General features: G+C 42.3%; 2 protein-coding genes across 4 annotated transcripts in view; one reads left to right on the top strand and one right to left on the bottom strand.

The window, feature by feature from the left end:
- The window catches only part of YTHDF3 (YTH N6-methyladenosine RNA binding protein F3), a 44,425-nt gene extending 39,760 nt beyond the window's left edge, over nucleotides 1-4,665 (bottom strand). For 2 of the 3 annotated variants that reach the window (XM_059994703.1, XM_059994705.1), the window contains exons 1-3: nucleotides 4,371-4,665; nucleotides 3,846-3,870; nucleotides 399-544 (exon numbers count right to left, since the gene is read on the bottom strand). In XM_059994703.1, the coding sequence (XP_059850686.1) occupies nucleotides 399-456 (58 nt within the window). In that variant the 5' untranslated portion in view covers nucleotides 457-544; nucleotides 3,846-3,870; nucleotides 4,371-4,665. The remainder of the gene's footprint in view (nucleotides 1-398; nucleotides 545-3,845; nucleotides 3,871-4,370) is intronic. The other variant, XM_059994704.1, reaches the window with a different exon arrangement.
- The window catches only part of LOC132413035 (uncharacterized), a 28,269-nt gene continuing 10,955 nt past the window's right edge, over nucleotides 4,629-21,942 (top strand). The window contains exons 1-2 of the mRNA XM_069540009.1: nucleotides 4,629-4,910; nucleotides 12,638-12,696. Coding sequence (XP_069396110.1) covers nucleotides 4,629-4,910; nucleotides 12,638-12,696 — 341 coding nt within the window. The remainder of the gene's footprint in view (nucleotides 4,911-12,637; nucleotides 12,697-21,942) is intronic.

Here is a 21,942-nt window from a genome sequence, read left to right as displayed (position 1 = left end):
CTTCTAATTCTAAGAGGCTGAGACTAAGAAAATAATCTCATACACTAAGTAAATAGTCTATAGTCATTTATAATGATGCATTAAAATGTCTAAGTCCTAAAAGATCATTCAAGGACTATGGCAATCTAAGGAAAAAGTATTTTATTTTGTTTTAAGTATTTCACGCATACTGATAAGCAATTTGCATCAAATTAGAATCTGAATAAGAAGCTAGCCCTAGAGTTTCAGAAGCATACCTTTCTTAAAGAAATTCAATTGTCTTAAAGACTTCAGGTTTTGAACATTACTTAATGACAATCTAATGTCTTGGAGACTGAAAGCCATTAAATAGTAATGAAATCCAAGCTAGTCCCATAGTCTGTACAAGTTCTTCAGGGAAAAAAGAACAGATGACTTACATGATTCTTCGCCTGTTTCCTCTGCTCTATGAAGCAGAGTCAAATCAAGATAGAACATGGGCCTTAGGAGCCAGGTGATTCTTTGCTCTGGTCCTGACTACATCAAGTTAGGAAAGTCAACAGATCTGTGCATCATGTTTTCCCACCTACAAAAACAGCGACAATACCATATACCCTCTATCTCCTTATAGGAATGTTTTGAGGATTAATAAAATGAAGCCTAAAATAACAGTAAAGTGCTTTGCAGTCATTTCCCGAGGGGTTAGGGGTAGGGTGGAGAGAGGATACAAAAGATATTGCCAAAATACAAGGCATTTTCCACTACTTTTCCGAAACACTAAAAGATAGCCAAATTCAGCCTAATTCTTTTAAACTGCAGTACCAAACAATGACTATGTCCCTCTGTTGGGAGGGGCAGGTGAGGAGAGGAGGGAAAAGATATTTCCTTTCCATATATTTGCCTATTTATAAACTTAAGGGATAGGAGGAAGCAGGCAGCAAGGCCTGAGGCTACTAGAAGCATGGGATCTGACACTTTTATCTGTGGTGCCTGCAGGGAAAGGAATGGTACTTTTATTCCAGCAAGCAAAAATTCCACTTGTTAAATAAATAAAAGTGATATGAAGTCAGTTTTAAATTATGGGCCAATAGGTACATAACTATCCTTAAATTTCTACTATCCTTCAGTACTACCCTGGCCAAGGATAAAAGAGTTCTAATATTTAACATAGGGACAATCTATTAAAAAGAATTCAAACTTATAAACAAGTAAACCTAGAAGTATACTTATACTACAAAAGCATTTTTGCCTTACAAAGAGATTGATATAGAATTCCTTTTAAATTTTTGCTCCTTTAGTGTATTTAAGGACATACAGAAAAATACTTAGTAGAAAATCAAAGACACTGAAGCCAGGTGTTGGGCTAATGCTGTCAACTGAAGACTATTAAGAAAGGAAATACACAGTCCCTGAAATCATATTAAGTCAACTAAAAAGGATTCTGCTTTCAGAATTCTGGTAATTCCTCAGGGACATGCATTTTTCATGAGGTTGATAAGTTCTGAATTCAAGTTTAATACTCATATTCTTAGAACACCGGGACTGTAGTTCAAGAAAAATAACTTTGCTTTCTGCTTCATAAAAGTAAACAGAAAAATTATAAAACAATTTTACTAGCTTGAAAACCAAGTCAACTAAGGCAGAGTAGTTTTTCTTAAACACACATATAGCTACTTGTATCAGTTCACTGGAACTGCTGCCTTTTCCTTGTAATTATCAGAGGCATAAAAATACAAGTAATGTGTATGTGTATTTGTACACTTGTAGTATCTACCAATTTAAAGCAGCTTAAATGATTACCAATACTTTTAGGCCAATAGAATTTTTCCCTCCTGCCAGGTCTTAGGCAATAGTCTTCCTGCACCTTAACAATAAATAGATGAGGTGAGGCAGCAATTATCATGGCTACTGGAGCAATGGACTACTTTAACTACAACCCTCCTAACATACAATAGGATTTATGGCTAGAATTGTTACTTTTATTTTACAGAGAGAGGGGAAATTCTGACGGAAAGGTACGATGTGTTCAAGCTCACTTGGCAAGTCAGCAGTATGAGAACACAGGTCTCCTAGGAATCCTAGTCCATTGTTCTATCCATGGATGAAATTATGAACTGAAGAGTATGGGGGAAAGCAAGAAAAATCTCTTGGAATAAACAACTATCCAAATAAATACTTTGTATGTGTGTCTAAATACATCTAACAGAGGTGATACAAACGGATTAAAAAAATTTTACTAACCAGTAAATATTTATTTGTAGTTGATAAACAATTTTGTTTATAGAAAATTTATATCTCTCATATCAAAGATGTCATGAGGACATACCTAAGTGAAATAACTGTCATAAATCAAACTTACAGTAATACAGTAATGGCTTACAATGCTGTAGATGCTCTATTTTGTTTTGTCAAACAAGTTAAGTACTTCATAGAACTTGCACTTACCTTAAAGCAGGTAACACAAAACACTTAGCATTTCAAATAGCCTTGCAAAGTGCCACCTCCCCACAGATCTAGGATAAAATAATTTATGCTAGGCAATAATGACCACAGATTGCACATATGTCCAAGTCTATATACTTCCTAATGGGCAGACTAACAAAAAAAGAAATTAATGGATCATTCTTTTTAGATTTACAAATAAATTTTTTAAAACTCACTTTAAATAAATCAACAATATCAAATTCTGAGCTTTGTGCTTACACCACAAAAGATAATTCTAAAATTAAATTCTAAAATTTAAAATTGCCGTTTATATACATCTTTAATCAAAATAAAGCAATGAATTTGTTACCTAATACAGTGCCATATAACTAGTATGTAAAAATTCTCAAAAATATTGTACTACAACTCAAAAGAAAATTAAGCTGTGCATACAGAACCCATTCCTTTCAAATGTGCAATAGCTAATAAAAACCCTAAGAACGTGAGGAGCACCAATAAAAAACATTAAACTTTACATCTAAAAGGCGACTGTAGATCTTACTTTGTAGGTTAATACTTCACTACAGAAATAAGAAACACGAAGCATAATTCTATTTAGTCTAATTTCAAGCCCTATTACAAAATGTAATAAATACATAGTTCACTGTAATGTTATTTAATTGGCACCGTCCCAAGAAAGCAGTTATTGTTCTACCCTTACTAATGTCACATGATTAATGTCATGTTTCAGTCAGCTGACTGTATGGTTCCATATTAATAAACACAAATCACACTAATTTTTTAAAAATGCTTGACTTTCAGCAGTACTTTTTTTTTCTTTTAGCTAAAGAGTAAATCATATAATCCTGGAAGGAACCTCACAAATTATTTCCTTCCCAATCCTTTCTGAAGTACCATATTGAGTCAAACCTTGCAAGACTACAGAGCAAGATGACATGCCTGTTCCGTCCAGATCTCTAACTGGCTACTGCCTCAATGGGACCGACTTCAACGGAACCAGTGACTAACAGTACAATTTCCACTACTGGAACACAAAATTCTATGTGGGCTGCGCGTTCCAACGTAAACCAGACAGGAAGAAAATGTCCACTTATCTACATACACTGGGAGAATCTGTGGCAGAAGTCACATAATACAGGCTGTAAAATTAAAGAAATGTCACTACATTCATAACAATACCTCCTTAAGTGAAATACAAGCTAATAAAACGGTTTCTCGTATCACTTTGGTTTCTATAAAGACCTACCAAGGACCTACCAAACTTTCGGACAGCATTTGGCTGCCTTAGCCGAGAAAAACTGTTTCTCTAATCCTACATTTCAAAAAAACAAAAACAAAACAAAACAAAAACAAAATATCAAAACCAAAAAGGCCTTCACATAGTTTAAAAGTAACATCAAACCAACAATGAGAAATAAAGGTAAAAAAATATCCGAACTCACCTTTATTTCCTTGCCCTTTAGGTCTCTGTGTAGCAAGATGAAAGATGTGGTAATAAGGAAAAATTAAAAAAAAAAAAAGGAAGAGAGGAAAAGCGTGTTAATCAGAGACGTTATCCGAGACAAGTTATTTTAAACAATCCGCGTAGGAGTGAAACCCACCACATCCTCCATCGCCACCGACCGCCCACCCATGCCGGGGCTTAGCCCTCCGACCCGCCACTCGGGAGCCGTCTCCCAGCGCTCGCCCGGGGTCAGCCCCACTTCTGCCGCCCTCAGGACGCGTCCGAAGGCCCCAGAGCGCAGTCCTGCCTCCACCCTCCGCGGCCCCCGCGACCGCCCGCCTGGACCGCAGGCTCCGCGGCCCGGGCACACGCCCCGGCTCGGGCGGCGGGACCGCAACCAGTCGTGCCCGGGGCACCGTTACGAGCCCGGCGGCGGCGGCGACGGGGAGGAGCCGGAGCCCCACGCGAGGGTGGAGCTCCGGGGCTCGGGCCTTCGCTGAGCCTGCGGCCTCTGCTCCCTCACCTGATCCACGCTAGTGGCTGACATTCTTCACCGCAACCCGAGAGCTGCTGCTGCTACCGCCGCCGCCGCCGCCGCCTGGGCCTCTCCCCGTGCACTCACAGCAGTTGGCTGCCGCCCTCGGCCGAGAGACTCTTCCAGCCGCCGCCGCTCGCTAAGAAGCCAGAAAGAGGGCCTCGCGCTCGGGAGTCGGTGGAAGGCGCCCGTCTCTTCCGCTTGCACACTCTCCTCCCCTCTCTCTCTCCGCTTCTCGGGTCCACAATGGCGGACAGGCTCCCTAGTCTCACTTCCGCTCTGAGCCTCCCTGACCTTCCGCTCTCCACTCTGACGTCCGCGCTCACCTCGCTCTTCCTCCCCCACCCTCCCGCCACAGGCCTTGGCTCCGCCTCCGCACCCTCACGTGATCTGAGATGGGCCCGCGCGGCCGACCCCTCGGCGCATGCGCCGCGTACGGAGGGCGGTTGTGCGGCTGCGAGCGCCGGCTTTCTGAGACGACTCGGTGCCTTTCTTCTGTCGCGCTCGGAGGTGGCAGGGCGCGCGTCGGTAGGCGGCGGCGGCGGCGGCAGCAGCGGGGAGCCGGGCAGGAGCCGGAGTCTTGTCTCATTCTGGGCGGGAAGTGGGCGTGGGCGGCAGACGGGCGCTGCCCGGGATTGTAGAGCCCGGCCGGCGGCGCCCTCCCGGCGCCCTCCCGGTGACGGAGTGAACGTTGGTGGGTAGGAACTCCGCGGCAGTAGCCGCGGCCGCCCCTAGGTGAACGAGCCGGGGCGGCCTCCACCGCGGCCGCCCGAGGCCGTCCAAGGCCACGTGGGCGGCGGGATGAGTCGGAGGCCCTCGGTACGGAGTTGCTGGGCGAACCGCGAGCCAGCACGTGCAGCGAAAGTAGCTGGGTTGCGGCTCTGGGCGCCAACACTTAAAAGCACAGAGGAGGTGCCCCGGCAAGTGTTTGTTCTCTCCAAACCCCAGGAGCATGGTAGGAATAACTCACATTAACCGTCACCTCTGAAGTCAGACTTTACCCTCCCCTGACGTGGATTTTGATGAATGAATAAAGTTACCTTGGGAAAGGTAAGCACAGTTGCAGGACGTTTTTTCAGTCCTAAAAGGACAGAAGTTTAAAGGTTCAAGAGAAACTGGTAAAGTTACTTTTCTGCAAATTGGCAAAACCAAAGGAGCTGATTTACAACATTTTGAATGGTTGGTTGAAACAACGTCTTTGCAATAAAGGCAAAGATTTCTTAGACTCAATGTAAAGAAATTACTTAAATGGCCAAATCCTTACTTTACTTAAAAGCCATCGGATAAGTGATAGTTTATAAAATATAAAATTGCTAAGTTATAGGATTGACTTTGTGTTTAACAATGCAACAATATTTTAGAAGCAATGAAGAGGAGTGAATCTTATCTCGAGAGTCCAGTGTTTCATATACATCACCAAGAGGCATTTTGCAGGTCTGCTTAGCTCCCCAGTCTCTCCCATTTTGCCACAAGTCCCAAGTGGGACTCTGCCTGATTCTCAGCTCAGGCTGAATGCTTTTGCAATTTCCCGAGACCGCCCTGCTCCACCCTACCCCACCCTTCCAATTGCTGCTCTTGATCTCTCCAGTCTGTCCATCCTCCTTCCTTACAGACCTTAGCCTGAAAGAGTTTGCTACTACAGTACCTGTTATGAGTGGGGAAACAAACGGAGGGTATACAAGAGGAAGCATGTGAAACCTTACAGGCTTTGCCTTCCAACCTTAATTATCTTAGTTAAAAAGCATGGCTTTGGGATCCAAACCAATCTGAGTTTGAATTACAGCTGGGCTAGATACATTAGTTGTATAACCTTGGGAAAGTCACTGAACCTTTCTAAGCCTTAGTTTCCCCATGAGTAAAATAAGGTCAGATGTGGATAATTCCTGGCAGAGCTTAAGCCCTCAAGAAGCAGTGGCTATACAGGGCTAATTTCTGGTTCCTTTGCTAAAGAATTCCCAGAATGGTGGTAATAGCTTACATTTATTCATCACTACATGTCAGGCACTGTAATAATCACTAAAATCCTCAGTGCATCGTTGGGCGTTAAGTGCTGTTGACAAAAACTGACACACAATGAGGTTAAGAAAAGTGCCTGAAATAACACAGCTGATCACTGTGAGAGCCAGGATTGGAACACAGGCAGTTTGGCTCCAGAGCTTGTACTGTAGCCACCATATAATGCTGCCTAATGACATGTTCTGGTGAGTTTCTGTTCTCTTTCTGTCCCCCAACAAACTCCTTCCTTCCATATTATCCTAACTAGCCTGGAGGTCTGAAGTTGCAGAAGGCAGCACTACCTACCATGAGATGTGGCCCATTTAATATTAAATATGTTTTAAGTACCTGTGGGAACTATCTCAGATCCTCCCCACTGCCTCCAGAAGTGTGCAGACTAGCTGTAGAGTCTAGATTCTAGACAGTGCTTCACTCTTGCACAGGGCCGCAGGCATCTCAGCCTCCTAGTGAATACCCACTCTGGTCACAGCTTGGAAAGGAGAGGGCAGGCTGGAGTTCAGCCCCCTTTCACTCCTCAGCCACCTTGCTGCCTTTATCCAGTGAGCTTCCACTCTGCACAGTGGCAAACGTGGGCCCTGCACTTCTGCATGACCCTTGGTATCCGTTCCAGTTAGGTTCAGCTGCAGGTGATAGCAAGTCCAAGATAACGGGAACTTAAGACAGGTCAGTTTTTCTTTCATACAAAAGAGGTTTGGAGGGGCTTCCCTGGTGGCGCAGTGGTTAAGAATCCGCCTGCCAATGCAGGGGACACGGGTTCAATCCCTGGTCTGAGAAGATCCCACATGCCACGGAGCGACTAAGCTCGTGTGCCACAACTACTGAGCCTGCGCTCTAGAGCCCACGAGCCACAACTACTGATCCCGCGTGCTGCAACTACCGAAGCCCGCACGCCTAGAGCGCATGCTCCACAACAAGAGAAGCCACTGCAATGAGAAGCCTGCGCACCGCAACAAAGAGTAGCCCCCGCTCACCGCAACTAGAGAAACCCTGCGTGCAGCAACGAAGACCCAACGCAGCCAAAAATAAATAAAATAAATTTTTTTAAAAAATTGGTCTGGAGGTAGTCAGTCCCGGGCTTGGGCTGCTGTCACAGAGTCAGGTATTGGGCTTCTTACAGCCTGTTTTGCCACCATCCTCGTGATAACACTTCCACCTGGGGTCCAAGATGACTGTTCAACTTCCAGCCATCATAGTCATTCCTACCAGCAGAAAGCAAGGTGAAGAAAGGCACCTTTCTCCCCTTTAAGGACGTTTTGTAGAAATTGCACTTCTGCCTGTCTCCTAACTAGGGCACAGTCTTACGAAAATACCAACTTAAGGAAACTTGGAGGATATATTTTGATATATTCTGGTTGGCCATGTGCTCAGTTAAAAATCAAAGTTTACTATTAAGGAAGAAGGTGACAGTGGATAGTGAGAGACAAATTATAATAAACTGTGTGCATAGTAATTACCCAGATTCACTTCCTTACCTAGCAGCATTTAAACTTCTCTTTGAATTTTTGCCAATATTTAAGACAATTTCTAAGGCTTTTTGTTATCATTAAGTAACAGTATAAGTGAACCAAGCACGGAAAATTCAATGTGAGGGTTGATTGATGCATCTTTAGAAGGAAGGAATCCTTAAATATCATGCTTAAGGTAAAACTGAGAGCTGAGCAGAACAGTGAATAAACCCCTCCTCCCATCAAAAAGAAAAGTACACCTGCTTTGAAAGAGAAAAGTCAACAACTTTTTTTCATTCTTGTGTATACTACAGAGAAATTTACAATGACAGGAAGAAACAGAAAACATCAAGTAGCCCTAAGGTTTCCGTAAACTGGTGTTTTCCAGAGCGTTTCCCTAGTAACAGCATCTCTGGGGAACTTAATACAAATGCAAATGTTCAGGACCCACTGCATTTACCGAATCAGAAACTGGGTGGGGAACTTCTTTATTTTGAAATCATTGTAGATTAACAGAAATGTTGCAAAGATAGTACAGAGAATTCCTTTGTATCCTTCACCCAGCTTTCCCTAATGTTCATAAATTACTTAACCAGGTATATTTAGCAAAACTAGGAAATTGACATTGTTGCAGTATGATTACCTACAGGCTATCCGGATTTCCAGTTTTTTCACTAACGTTCTTTTACTTTGTTTCCCCCAGTTTTTGAGATTCTTCGTCTTTTCTTGTCTCATGGCCTTGACACTTTTGAAGAGTACCGGGCAGATATTTTTAGAACGAACCTCAAATTGAGTTTTTCTGATGTTTCCTTCCTCACAACTAGGTGGGGCTCGTGGATTTAGGGGAACAATACCAAAGGTGAGATGCCTTTCTTATCACATCATAACAGGGGGCATGTGACATCGATATGACTTACCACCGATCATGTTAATCTTGGTCATTTGGTTAAAGGGATGTCTGCCAGGTTTTCCACTTTCCATATTATAGTCTTGGGAGGTGAGTCAGGAAATCCAGCCCACACGCAAGGAGAAGGGGATTAAAGCTCCACCTCCTGGAGTATTTAGAATTCTTGTGCAGGGAAGGTTTGTCCTTTCTTCCATATTTATTTTTATCACTATGGACTCATGGATATTTATTCTTTGGGTTATAATCCAGTACTGTCGTAATTTATTTAGTTGCTCAGATTGTTCCAAGCTTTGGCCACTGGGAGATCAGATTGATTTTTGCCATACCCCTGTTCTTTTTTTTTTTTTTCCCCCAAGCACTTCACTTTGGAGCACAACAACTATTTGATTCATTCTAATGTTTACTACAGGGACATTTACAATGACAAGGAAAAGGCAACAGAAAACATCAAGTAGCCCTAAGGTCTCCCTAAAGCATCTCAAAGTATCGTCCTGGGATAACAGCATCATTGCTACCTGGGAGTTTGTTAGAAATGCAAATTCCCCAGGGCTCCACCCCATAGTTACAAAATCAGAAACTCTGGGCTTGGGTCCCAACAAGCTATATTTTATCAAGCTCAACAGGTGATTCTGAGGCACACTAAAGTTTTAGAACCACTGCACCTAAGTTTCCCCAAAGATCCAGGTCAAAAACCTACTCAAAGAACCCATAAATTCTGTTACTAGCCTTGATGAAACAGTTTGTGAAAAACTTCTGGTTATTTGCATTAAAAATAAAGCAGACAAGGTATGGACAGATATTTCACCAAAGAGGGTATACAGATGGCAAATGAGCACGTGAAAAGATGTTCGACGTCTTTTGCCATTAGAGAAACGCAAAATCACAGTGACGCATCACTACACACCTATCAGAATGACTAAAATGAAGTGACAGAATGCTTGCAAGGTTGTAGAGAAACTGCATCACCCTTACACCACAGGTGGGACTTATGGAAAACAGTTTGTTTCCTATAAAAGTAAGCATGCAACCACCAATGATAGTTGGATTCTTGAGCACTTACCCCAAAGAAACGAAAACTTGTGGTTGGCTACGTAATGGCTTTGCCGTGAGGCCCACATCCTAATCCGTAGAATTTGTGAGTATGGTACCTTATATGGCAAAAGGGTCTTTGCAGTTGTGATTAAGTTAAAGATCTTGACATAGAGAGATTATTTTGGATGGTTCAAGTGGGCCCAATATAATCAGAAGGGCCTTTATAAGAGGGAGGCAGAAGGGCCAAAGTCAGAAGATCTTGTGATGTTTTAAGCAACACTTGGTATGCCGCCATGAGCCAAGGAACGCCAGCCAACTCTGGAAAGAAAAGGCAGGGATCAGATTCGCCCCTAGAGTTTCCAGAAGGAACTCAGACTTTTTTTTTTTTTTTTTTTTGGCCATACCCCATGGCATGAGGAACTTCCTTGACCAGGGATCAAACCCTTGCCCCCTGCATTGGAAGCTCCAAGTCTTAACCACTAGACCACCAGGGAAGCCTGGAACTCAGGCTTCTGATCTCCACAACAGCACGATAGTAAATTTGAGGTTTTTAAATTAGGTGTGTGGTAATATGTTACAGCCACAATAGGAAAGTAATGCACTTTTGTGGCACAAAATCCTGTACGCACATTTTTATAGCAGCTTTATTCATAATAGCCCAAAACTGGAAACAACCTAGGTGTCCTTCAGTGGGTGAATGGTTAAACATTCTGTGCTATGTCCACACCTGTAATACTAGTCAGTAATAAAAGGGAAGGAACTGCTGACGGACGAAACAACTTGAGTCTCACACTGAGTGAAAAAAGCCAGTCCTGAAACTTTACATACTATGTGATTCCATTTATATAACATTCTTGAAATGACAAAATTATAGAAGAAGGGACAGATTAGTGGTTCCCAGGGGGTTAAGGAAGATTTGGGGGCAAAAGAGAAGTGGGTATGGTTGTAAAAAGGCAACGGGAGGGATCCTCCTGGTGATGGAAAGTTCTATCCTGACTGTATGGACATCGTTCTCCTGGTTGTGACATTGCTCTATAGCTCTGCAAGATGTTCCCATTGTGGGGTAGAGAGTATACTGTGTCTTCTGGATGATTTCTTACAGCGTATGTGAGTGTACAATTATCTCAAGATAAAAATGAAGCAGACAGGAAAAAATGACATGCCTCTTATTAAATGAGATGATGTACAAAGGATTATTACATTTTATTTTTGAAGACTGAAGATATGGAAAACTGGCTTAATGTTAAATGAAAAGGGAGGAGCTAATCAATATGGTTCCAATCTTTCTGTTTATGGGTAAAAAGACTGAGAAGAAATCAATCAAAATGTTAACTCTATCAATTTATGTGGTCAGTTCCTTCTTTGTAACTTGGTTTTCCAGATTTTTTACTCTTACAGTTTTAAAGAGTTAACAAGAATTTACCTATAAGATAGTTATGGATGAAATGGTATATGTCTGGGATTTGTGTCCAGATAATCCAGCTAGAGAGAGAGGAGGAGGAAACGACACTGGCTGTTGTTGAGTCTGGGTCCTAGGTACCTGGGGGTCCGTTTACTATTCTCCCTCTTTTAGTTTTCCGTAATAAAATTTTAAAAGAAGAGTTACCTTATTTTTGTTGTTGTTGTTCATTAAATACAAGCAAATGTACAGTCGATTCTCATTATTCTTGGTAGTTAGGTTCTATAAAGTCTCAGGGAAACTGAATTAGCAAACAATGAGCCGTTGCTCCCAGGGAATCACAGGGTTAAGTTCCTGCAAGCCTCTAATCATGACATTTTTGTCAGCCAATCAGAACATAACCTTGTTTTATTTTTATTTATTTATTAAAAATATATTTATTTATTTTTGGCTGCGTTGGGTCTTCGTTGCTGCGCGCGGGCTTTCTCTGGTTGCGGCGAGCAGGGGCTACTCTTCCTTGCGGTGCGCGGGCTTCTCATTGCAGTGGCTTCTCTTGTTGTGGAGCACGGGCTCTAGGCGCGCAGGCTCAGTAGTTGTGGCACGTGGGCTCAGTAGTTGTGGCTCGTGGGCTCTAGAGCACAGGCTCAGTAGTTGCAGTGCACAGGCTTAGTTGCTCCGCGGCATGTGGGATCTTCCCGGACCAGGGCTCGAACCCGTGTCCCCTGCATTGGCAGGAGGATTCTTAACCACTGTGACACCAGGGAAGTCCCTAACCTTGTTTTATTTATGTTTCATATATACTGTTGATTCATTAACATTGAACTCAGGGCCAACAGCACTGAACTCATGCCTGAACAGAGTTATCTTATGTGCGTATTTTCTCCTTAGGGCACATCACAGCCTTCTTGCACTTAGGGACACTAGATAGCATTGAGCGCTACAGGTGGGGGCCATTTTAAACAGCAAGATCAGCAACCAAAAGCACAAAAATGTGATAATCAGCACTTAATAGACTACAAAAATGATGTATGTATACAGTATGCGAGCTGAAACAAGAAGAGAGTGTGCAGCCGTGTCAGACCTCAGCGGGGAGCGTGTGCTTCCCTTAGCAAATCAGATTCCCCCAATCTGCCCATGTGTATGTCCACCATCTCAAAACTGCTGGAATATTGATCTGAGGGTTACAAATAAATTTTTTTTAATTTAATTTTATTTATTTATTTATACAGCAGGTTCTTATTAGTCATCCATTTTATACACATCAGTGTATACATGTCAATCCGAATCGCCCGATTGATCCCACCACCTCCAACCCCCGCCGCTTTCCCCCACATTTTAAGTAGGCATATCTACAAATACAGAATTCAGGCATAATAAGCGTCAACAAGTTCAAGTGACAAGTATAATGATTGATACAATATAAGTGATAATTAAGTGTTCCTTTCTCTTTTTGTAGGTACAGACGAAGATGCTGAATTATTCAATAAAATTTGATACGAGTACTGTGGTTCTCATGTAAGTGAGTTACGTTAGTGAGTTAAATACATTAGAAAGTAATGTGCAGATGAAACAAATGTCATCTGTAGTTGGTTATAAGTGGTGGTGGGGTTATAGAAAGTTGGACATAACCTCCCAGCCCATGAGAAAATTAGATTTAACTTAAACGTTTGAAAATTACAACATTTTGGGGAGTTCCCTGGTGGTCTAGTGGTTAGGATTCGGCCCCTTCACTGCCGTGGTCTGGGTTCAATCCCTTGTCAGGGAACTGAGATCCCACAAGCCATGAAGTGCGGCCAAAATAAATAAAGTTACAACATTTTTGTCAATACTAAACCCACCATAAGCTGGAAGACTCACTACATGCTATTAAATGAGATTTGTGCTTCCCTGAATTTCACAAGTGCATCAAGTAAAATACTTTAAAAGGAAAACTATTCATTTTAACGTGAAAATGTTGAAGAATTCCAGTTTTATTCTGGTTTTTCCAAAGTGATTTTTTTAATCAGGAGCTTCAAATGGAAAATATTGATGTTTCTGATAAATCTAGCGTAATGAAATTAGATTTAGGTTGTAAAAGAATACGAAAATCTTTTCGTATTCTTGTAAATGTAAATGCTTGTAAATGTCATTCAGAAGTCAGAAAAATCACTGGATCTTTAAAATGCTAAATATGTTCATTAGATCTTGTTTACTAAAACTAAGTGTATAAAGCTGAAACTTTACACTAAAAGACCTCTTTTTTGCTAAAAATATTGTTTCCCATTAATCAACAAATACTGAATGCCTTCTGTAATTGATGCACTTTCTGAGGCATTTTGGGGGGATGCAAATCAGACATTGCCCTTATCCTCTAAAGAACTTTCCTAGTTTTGAAGATAAAACCTGCCCTTATCACCTCAGTTGGATAGTGGTTTACAATTTTCAGGAATGGTTTACATCTGTTGTTAAATGAGCACGTCTCAATCCTCTGAGGCAGGACAGTTAGGATGTAATCCATTCATAAGAGAAGAAAGTTAGACTTAGGTTGTAACAGTACGTAATGATAGAGCTGGAATTAGAACATAGACCTTTCAGGTGGTTAGGCCAGTCTTCTAATCAAGTTTTAGGCAATTTTTTTAGGAAGGTCTCTGCTTTTTCCAAAAGAGTAAAATTCATGTGCCAAGTGCCATAGGAGTGTTACGAGATCAACAGAGGTTGCAGAGTGGATGGCGTTTACACGGGCAGTGAAGAAAAGTCTAGGTAGCGGGAAAGCAGTGAGCAGAGCTTGGAAGCTGGAACTCAGCGGTGGCATCAGGTGATGGGGGAGGAGGGGCGAGAATCCTGGCTGTGCTGACTTGTGAAGAAGGGCTGATTCCCAGGCCACCTTAGGACTCTGATGGAAAACTCCACTTACTCTCACCCTCTCCCTTCCCCACTCCCAATAGTGCCACGGGACTAGACCAGAGAGTGCTGTCCCGGGGTCCCTGGATAATGGCTGGTGAGAGATGAGTTACCGCGGGCTTCAGCCCAGGGTGGACGTGGAAATAAGTAACTGCCCTCCCCACCAACTCCAAACCCGAGGGAGTGCTCTTCTCTATTGTAGATGTGGTGGCCACTGTCTCAGGCGGCAGGCAGGACAGTCCTTAGGGAAGAAGAGGATCAGGTGCCTCAGACGCAGGATGTGGAGGCCAGAGGGCCAGTGCAGAAACCAGCTCTTCCTGCCACTGCAAGCGTGGCCCTCCGTCGGTAAAGGGCGCGGTGATACGTGGGTGATGGCAGTGGTCCGCACACGTGAATAGAGAATTACAGACTCGATGGCTGCAGAGGGGATGGTTTCCTTAAGTACCCACAGCACAGGCAGTTGGGGTCACAGTTCCTAATTCCGTAGGGGGTGCTCAGTATTGTGATTCCCTACTGTTCTTACAGGCAGGGCGCACTTGTTGGAACCGTCATTTCATTTGTGCAGGATTCTCTGCGTACAATGCCCTGTTTGTTTGGGCCGCTGTAACAAAGTACCACAGACTGGTAGCCTATACACGTGTACAGGAGCGAAATGTATTTCTCACAGTTCTGGAGGCTGGAAGTGCTGGCACAGTTGCATTCCAGCCAGGGCCCTCTTTCTGGTGCATGGCCTGCAGCTTCGCCGTGTCTCCACGTGGCAATAGGGGCAGGGATCTATGTGGGGTCTCTTTTATCAGAACACTAGTCTCCTCTCAAAGGCCCACACTTCCTAATACCACCACATCAGGCATTAGGAATTCAACATACGAACTTTGGGGGGACCCAAACATTCAGACCACAGCATGCCCTTCACCTGTTAACATTTTTCTATTCTTCAAGGCCCTACAGTTACTTTTCCCCATAACATCTCCAGTCCCACCCGTCAAGATTAATTGTCCCCTCCTCCAACCCCCAGAGTACTTTTTAAACAATAAATTATCATTATCAGCCTGACTCATAAGTACAATTAATTGAGTGCCCATTACCTGGCTGATGTGTGCTGGGTCATTTACATGTGTTATATAACTTAGCCCTCACTGCAGTATATCTCCATGTGGCACATGAGACAGCTGGCAGTGGAAATATTAAGTCACTTGCTTAAAGTAATTGGCTAATCATATATTGGTTTGTAAGATGCCAATAAACACCGTCACGCTGGTTAATAATGGTGCAACGAGGGTGCACCATTATTAATAATGGTGGTTAATAATGGTGGTCACGCTGGTTAATAATGGTGCAACCTCGGGTGACGAGGACTCTGGAATAGAGACTGCCCAGGAAGGCTTCCTAAGGTCAGCTAGGCATATACAAGTAGTTAAGAGGGCAGGCTCTGGAGAAGGCCCCCCTGAGTGTGCATCTCGGCTTTCGCATTTACTAGCTCTGTGGCCTGTGGCTAATTCCTCACTGGCTCTGTGCTTTGGTGTTATGCTTGCCTCTTAGGGTTCTTGGAAAAATTAAATGAGAGAGAATTCTGTGGAGTGCTTGGCACTGTCCCTGGCAGATAGTAAACATTCAATAAACATTAGCAGTTATCATTATCATCATCATCATTATTATTAAATGTCAAAAGGTACCAAGATGTGTGGCAAGAGCTCCAGAATTTTACTAAGAACATCTGGATTCATGTCCCAAGTCTGCCTCTTTAGAAAGGCTGTCTTAAACAAGTATTTAACATTCTCCATTCTAATTTCTTAATTTTCAAAATGAGAAAAATATATTAGGGTTCTTTTGAGAGCTAAGTGAGAAATCACACCCAAGAATACTTGGTGAAACTATCAAGTGCTTCACAAATATGTTGTATCAATAGTATTTATTATGAGCTAATCTTTAAATATTTTGCAGCATTTTATACACTGCTTGCACACTGAGGTTTAAAAACGTTACTAAATCCAAAAGTATGTGGCTAATGATGAAAAATATGAGATATTTACTAGTATCTTTGTTCTTCTCACTATGAGATGTTGATGACCAGTTGTTAGTTCACTGTATACAAAATAGTGTCTCTGCTGTTTAAAGTACTTAGAACATTCTTATTGTAGGTTGAATTATGTCCCCTGAAAGATAAGTCCTAACTGCTAGTACCTCAGAATGTGACCTTACTTGGAAGTAGGGCCATTGTAGATATAATTAGTTAGGATGAGGTAGGAGTAGAGTGGGCCCACAATCCAATACAATTGGTGTCTCTTATAAGAGGAGACCTGGAGAGAAGGCCCCGTGCGTGATGCAGGGGGCAGAGGCAGAAGTGATGCAGCTTCAACCCAAGGACTGGTAAGGATTGCCAGTAGACCGCCAGAAACTAGGGAGAGGCAGGAGGGATTCTCCCTTATGGGTTTCAGAAGGAGCACAGCCCCACGGACACCTCGTTTTTGGACTTCCAGCCTCCAGAACTGTGAGACAAAAGAATTCTGTTGTTTTAAGCCGCCCAGATTGTGGTACTTTGTTACAGCAGGCCTAGGAAGCCAATATAATACCTTATGAATCTCTTTCAAGAATGTTCGATAATCTTAATTTTTAAAAAATAAGAGAGTTATTTTGGAGAATTAAAGAACCATAAAGTGGAAAAGAATAAAATACTATCTTAGACCAATACTATTCATGAGTCCAAAAATCTATGAGAGGCAACGAAAATACTAAGAACACGTGGGTTTTTCAGTCACATGTGCCTGGCTTCAAATTCTTGCCAAGCCACCTAATAGCTGTGTGAACTTTAGTTAAAACGTGCTCAGTTTCCTCATTTAAAAAAATGGAATCGGGCTTCCCTGGTGGCGCAGTGGTTGAGAGTCCGCCTGCCGATGCAGGGGATACGGGTTCGTGCCCCAGTCCGGGAAGATCCCACATGCCGCGGAGCGGCTGGGCCCGTGAGCCATGGCCACTGAGCCTGCGCGTCCGAAGCCTGTGCTCCGCAACGGGAGAGGCCACAACAGTGAGAGGCCCGCATACCGCAAAAAAAAAAAAAGGAATCATGATGCCTATGTCCCAGGGTTGTTGAGAAGCGTTTTTCCAGCACCTGGGACCAAGCAGGGACTCTGGCACATGGTAATTCTGAGTAGATGCCAGGAGATGTTCTGTCCAACAGCCTGGTGATTGTAATTTACTACAATCTCAGATTAAGAATATGTAAATAATCGCTACATTCCCCTTTAGTAACTCATCACAAATATTCCATTCAGGAGTCAGATTTTTACTTGTGAATATGAAGCAGAACACTGATTTTACAGTGTCTGTCCGTATTCATCCAAGTCTCTCTCCTCTTTCTCAACATTTCCTTTTTTTTCTTTTTCAAGTAAAAGGAATTTAATCACATCTTCATTTGTAATTAAAAAACTGGAAACAGCTTACACATCTGATAGAAGCAGGTCATTTATATTGTACAATATGCAACTTATTTGAACAATAATATGGGACTATATGACATGGTATTGTGATATGTATATGTGTATATATTTACACATTCACATGAATATATGTAACAAATACACATATATTTAGGGTACAACTAGAACACATACAGCCTAAAATAGCATTGAGGCCTTTATCTGAACAATTAAAAACAACTGTGTTTTCATTTGAGAGAAGCCATTGTAGGGATAAAGAAGCAGAATTCAAGAAGTACTTCAAGAAGGCTTTAACATCTGGAATCAGATGTCATGATTTCAGAAAGGTTAATACTCCCAAGTAGACCCTTGTTATAAATTGTCCAGTCTCAACATTTCCTTTTGTCTTCTTGGTCCTTTATCCATTTTAAAGCAGCACCTAGGCACTTCTGTTTGTACTCAGGGAAGGAATGTAGCTATGGGGCGGGGTGGGGGGTGGGGCGGGGCGTGCTGGCCTTTGAGTTTTAAGGATAAAAACTAATGGATTAATAGACAAAAGGCTGAGGAGGGAGCATCAAAACGATTACAGCTTCCCCTCCTTCTTCCACAGTCTCTCGACAGCCTCAAACAAGAATCCCCAAGGCTCAGAGGGGTCCTGAGTGTCCAAATGAGAGGAGCCTGGGAGGGTCCCAGAGAAGAGCACGCTCCCTGCCGAGTGAAGAGATAGCACATCTCAGGTAGGGTGGAGGTCCCAGAGCCAGCAGCTCCAAGCTTCAGCTCTGGGGGAGACCCCTGGGCGTTAGCGGGACCCAGAGGGAGCGGCTGCCTGGAGCACCAAGCAGCGGAATGAGTCCCACTCATCCTTGGGAATGAGACCCAAGGACGGAGGCAGAGAAGAGCAATCCTAACTCAGAGGAATCGTGGGATAGGAAAAAGACAGTCTCCAGGGCAACCTGCTTGGCCTAATCCAAAAGGTCCAGGTGGGGAATTGATATCTCAAGTGATCGAGGGTCCAGATGACATGGAAATGAGCTTCATCTCAATATCTTGCCTTTATGCAAATATTAGGGGAAAAGAGGGGAAGATACTGAATTGACCAAGACAAAATTTTTGCCAGCCTGGTAAAACGATGCCTTGGAATAGAAGTTGAATTGTAGTAATTCTACAATTTCTATGTGTACATTTCATGCACATATGAGTTTGTAGATGGAGATTCTGGCCTAATATACCTGATTTATCTGTTTGAACTGTAAAGCTCAATTTAATCCAATCAGTGTTTATTGAGTGCCTGCCATGTGGCAGGCAGTGTTCTAGCCCACATGATGTTTACTGTCCAGTTGGGGTGGTGGGTACTAAAAAGTAATTGCAAGTCAAATAAATGTTACCAAAAGGGAAGTTCGTGGAATCACATAGCAGAAGAATTTAGACTATATAGCGGTATGGTAAATGCCTCCTTGAGAAAATTACGCTTAAGCTGAAACATGAGAAATTAGAAGGAATACGCCCAAGGTGAAATGTGATCAGGAGAAGAGTGGTAGAGGGGAAAAAGGGAGAGGCAGTTTCAGAACTGCGAGTGACAGGCGGCACGGTTGGGGCATAGAGGGCAGAGGGAAGGATATTAGTGCTTCGGCTCAAAAAAGTTCTTAGATTTTTAGGATATTATTTCTTTGCTAGGTAAGTTGGCTGGAAAATCAGATAATGCAGCATATTTAGGTCTAAAACCAGGGGGAAAGTCTAGCCATTATTTAAAGTAGCATTCTATCATAATGCCCCAAATTCACTTGAAATGACTGATAGTTCTAGAGTAAAAATATTTTCACTCCTACACCCTATACCTATTTCTAGACATTATCTGTAGTTTCATAACTGTGTCCAGATGGGGGTTCTCTTAAGGTCGTAAAGACTGTATGCTCTTGTAACTATGTCACTATCTTCCCAACATGTTATGGTGTTTACAAGCGTAACTGAATTCAGAACTTTATACCACTTCCATTGAAACTCAGTACATTTCACATGTTCTTTTGATCAGAATCTGATCATTTATTTCACTTCTGGGTTGGCAGTCTCCAACAACACATTTCTTGTGTTACATCTGTGTGGGCTGGAAATTTACAACTTAAAATGCATTCTTGCATTAAACTACTATCATGAACGGTGGCTTCAACGAGGATATGCATCCTGTAGTATTGCTGTATTAATTTATTCTGCATTTGACTTTTGATTTGGCCCACTTGTGGTTACCTTACAAAGCATCCATCCCCTTCTTTTTGTTTCTGTTATTTCTATCCTTTTTTCCTCTGCAGTGCACACAATGTCAGTCTACCAAGCCCTGTCTACATTACCTTCTGAATGTCCCTTTCCCACAATTCCCGTGCTGCTTCCTGGTTCAGGCTCTTAGCCTTTCTCACTTTGACTAATGCCTCCAAATTGCCTGCATGCTCTCTCCCATCAACAACCCTCCATCCTGCTGCCAAAGTTTTCCATCTTGTTGCCAATCTTTCCTCCTTAAAACCCATCACTGTTTCCCTTCACCCAAAGCAGCTGTCTCCAAATCTCAGTGAACTCGTACCCTTAACCGGAAAAACAATGAGGAGCATGCAAACCCAATAAGGCCAAATTTATTTTTTATAACATGTGTTTATTATATTAATATTAGGTCTAATATAAATTGCATCACAAGAAGAACAATTTTAAATATAAACTGAACTGCAAATACATAAAAGTTACAGTTTTTCCTATACTCCCTTGAACTCCCACAGACTCACATATACTGTACCTTTGAGCTACAGTGTATCGCTTAGAATTCTCTCACCTACCACAGTCACTCTTTTTTTTTTTTTTTTGGTGGTGCAGCATCGGCATTTTAGTTCCCCCACCAGGGATTGAACCCGTGCCCCTGCAATGGAAACGGGGAGTCCTAACCACTGAGCCGCCAGGGAATTCCCATAGTCACTCTTGACTGTATCTTTGCACAGGTTGTTGCTTCTGCTTGGAAATTCTTTCACACTCCCACTCCCCCCAGCCGTTCTTTGCCTAATTCATACCCATGGTTCAGGACTCATTTGCTTGACTATCTTCAAGGATACCTTCCTGGATCCTCTCAGACAGGATCAGATACCTTTCTCTGTGTTCCCATAGCAACCTGAGCATCCTTTATGTAGGCTGTGTCCCTTACTAGTCATTAAGCTCCTTGAGGATAAGGATCGGGGATTTCATCTTCATGTTATCATTGCCTAGCACAGGACTCAGTACATAGAGCAACGTTACTATTCAGCTGAAAATAGTTTGTCAACGGTAGTTTGGTGGAAAGCAAGCTGGACGACATGTCGTTTTGGTCATGGTGGGGGGCTTGTAATGTTTTATGCATCTTTAAGAATTGTTGCCCATTTTGCTTTCCCCCCCCAGGAACATGATTGTACTTTTTTATACTAATTTATTTTCATCTAATTTTAACTGCTCTCCACTATTAGTCATTTCAAAAATTTGGTACAACCTAGATGTTTAAAAATAGGTAAATTGCAAAGAGTACGCATGATATTAGATTGTAGAAAAAATACATAGGCTCTATGTAAAAGAATCTTGGAGGATATATTCTAAGGTATTAATAAACATTTTATTACAAAAATAGGTTTGTATTATTAAAACACTTCCTGCTCTTTACAGAAAATCGGAAACCACAAATAAAGAAATAAATTAAGAAACAGTCAAAATGTCACTGTCCTAGAGACAGCTGTTAGGTGGGAGAGGATGGGGGGAGGGGAGACGTATATGAGTCGATTAGGGACAGATTAGGAAAAGGGTCGTCTTGATTGGACTTTTGGAGGGAAGCACAGAAAATCAAATTAATTTGGTGGGAATACAAGGGGTCGCTTGAAATAAATGAGGAATTCTTTTGAAGTAGCTAAACCTATCTTCCTACCTCAGATTAAAGTACAGTTTATTCATTTAATTTTGCTAGCCCCAAATCTGGACAAATTAAGTACATGTTTATTTCCAGATTTATTCTCTTCTCCTGTGTTGCAGCCAAATTATGGTCCTCGTGCTTCCCCTAAACTTGTCGCTAATGTCCTCTTGACTTTGCAAGCTATGCTATGCACAAGTTATGCTAGGCACAAGTTATTATTATAATGAAAGCCGCCAATCATTGTCTATTGAAGTATGTCCACCTTTCAGAGCTCACCTGAGCTGCTTCCTCCTCCGTGAAGTCTTCTCTTCCCAGCCCACCCTTACCACGCAACTGCAAGGAATCGCTTCCCTTTGAATCTCTGTAGAGCCCTTTTTTGGTTGATGGCCTCTATATTCTGGTTATGGAAAGGGAACAGAGCAGAGAATTTGTACTGTGTGACAGTACATTTTAAACTAAAAAGCATTGTACAAATATATGTTATCTCATTCTTAGAACTAGATTATAAACCCCTTTAGGGCAGAGATTATATTTTATTCAAACTTTTGTCTCAATTGCCTGACA

Source organism: Delphinus delphis, chromosome 17 (assembly GCF_949987515.2).
Source record: "Delphinus delphis chromosome 17, mDelDel1.2, whole genome shotgun sequence".
In the NCBI taxonomy this organism is placed as follows: domain Eukaryota; kingdom Metazoa; phylum Chordata; class Mammalia; order Artiodactyla; family Delphinidae; genus Delphinus; species Delphinus delphis.
Note: the sequence above shows the minus strand (reverse complement) of the source record. Positions and strands in the feature narration are given on the sequence as shown.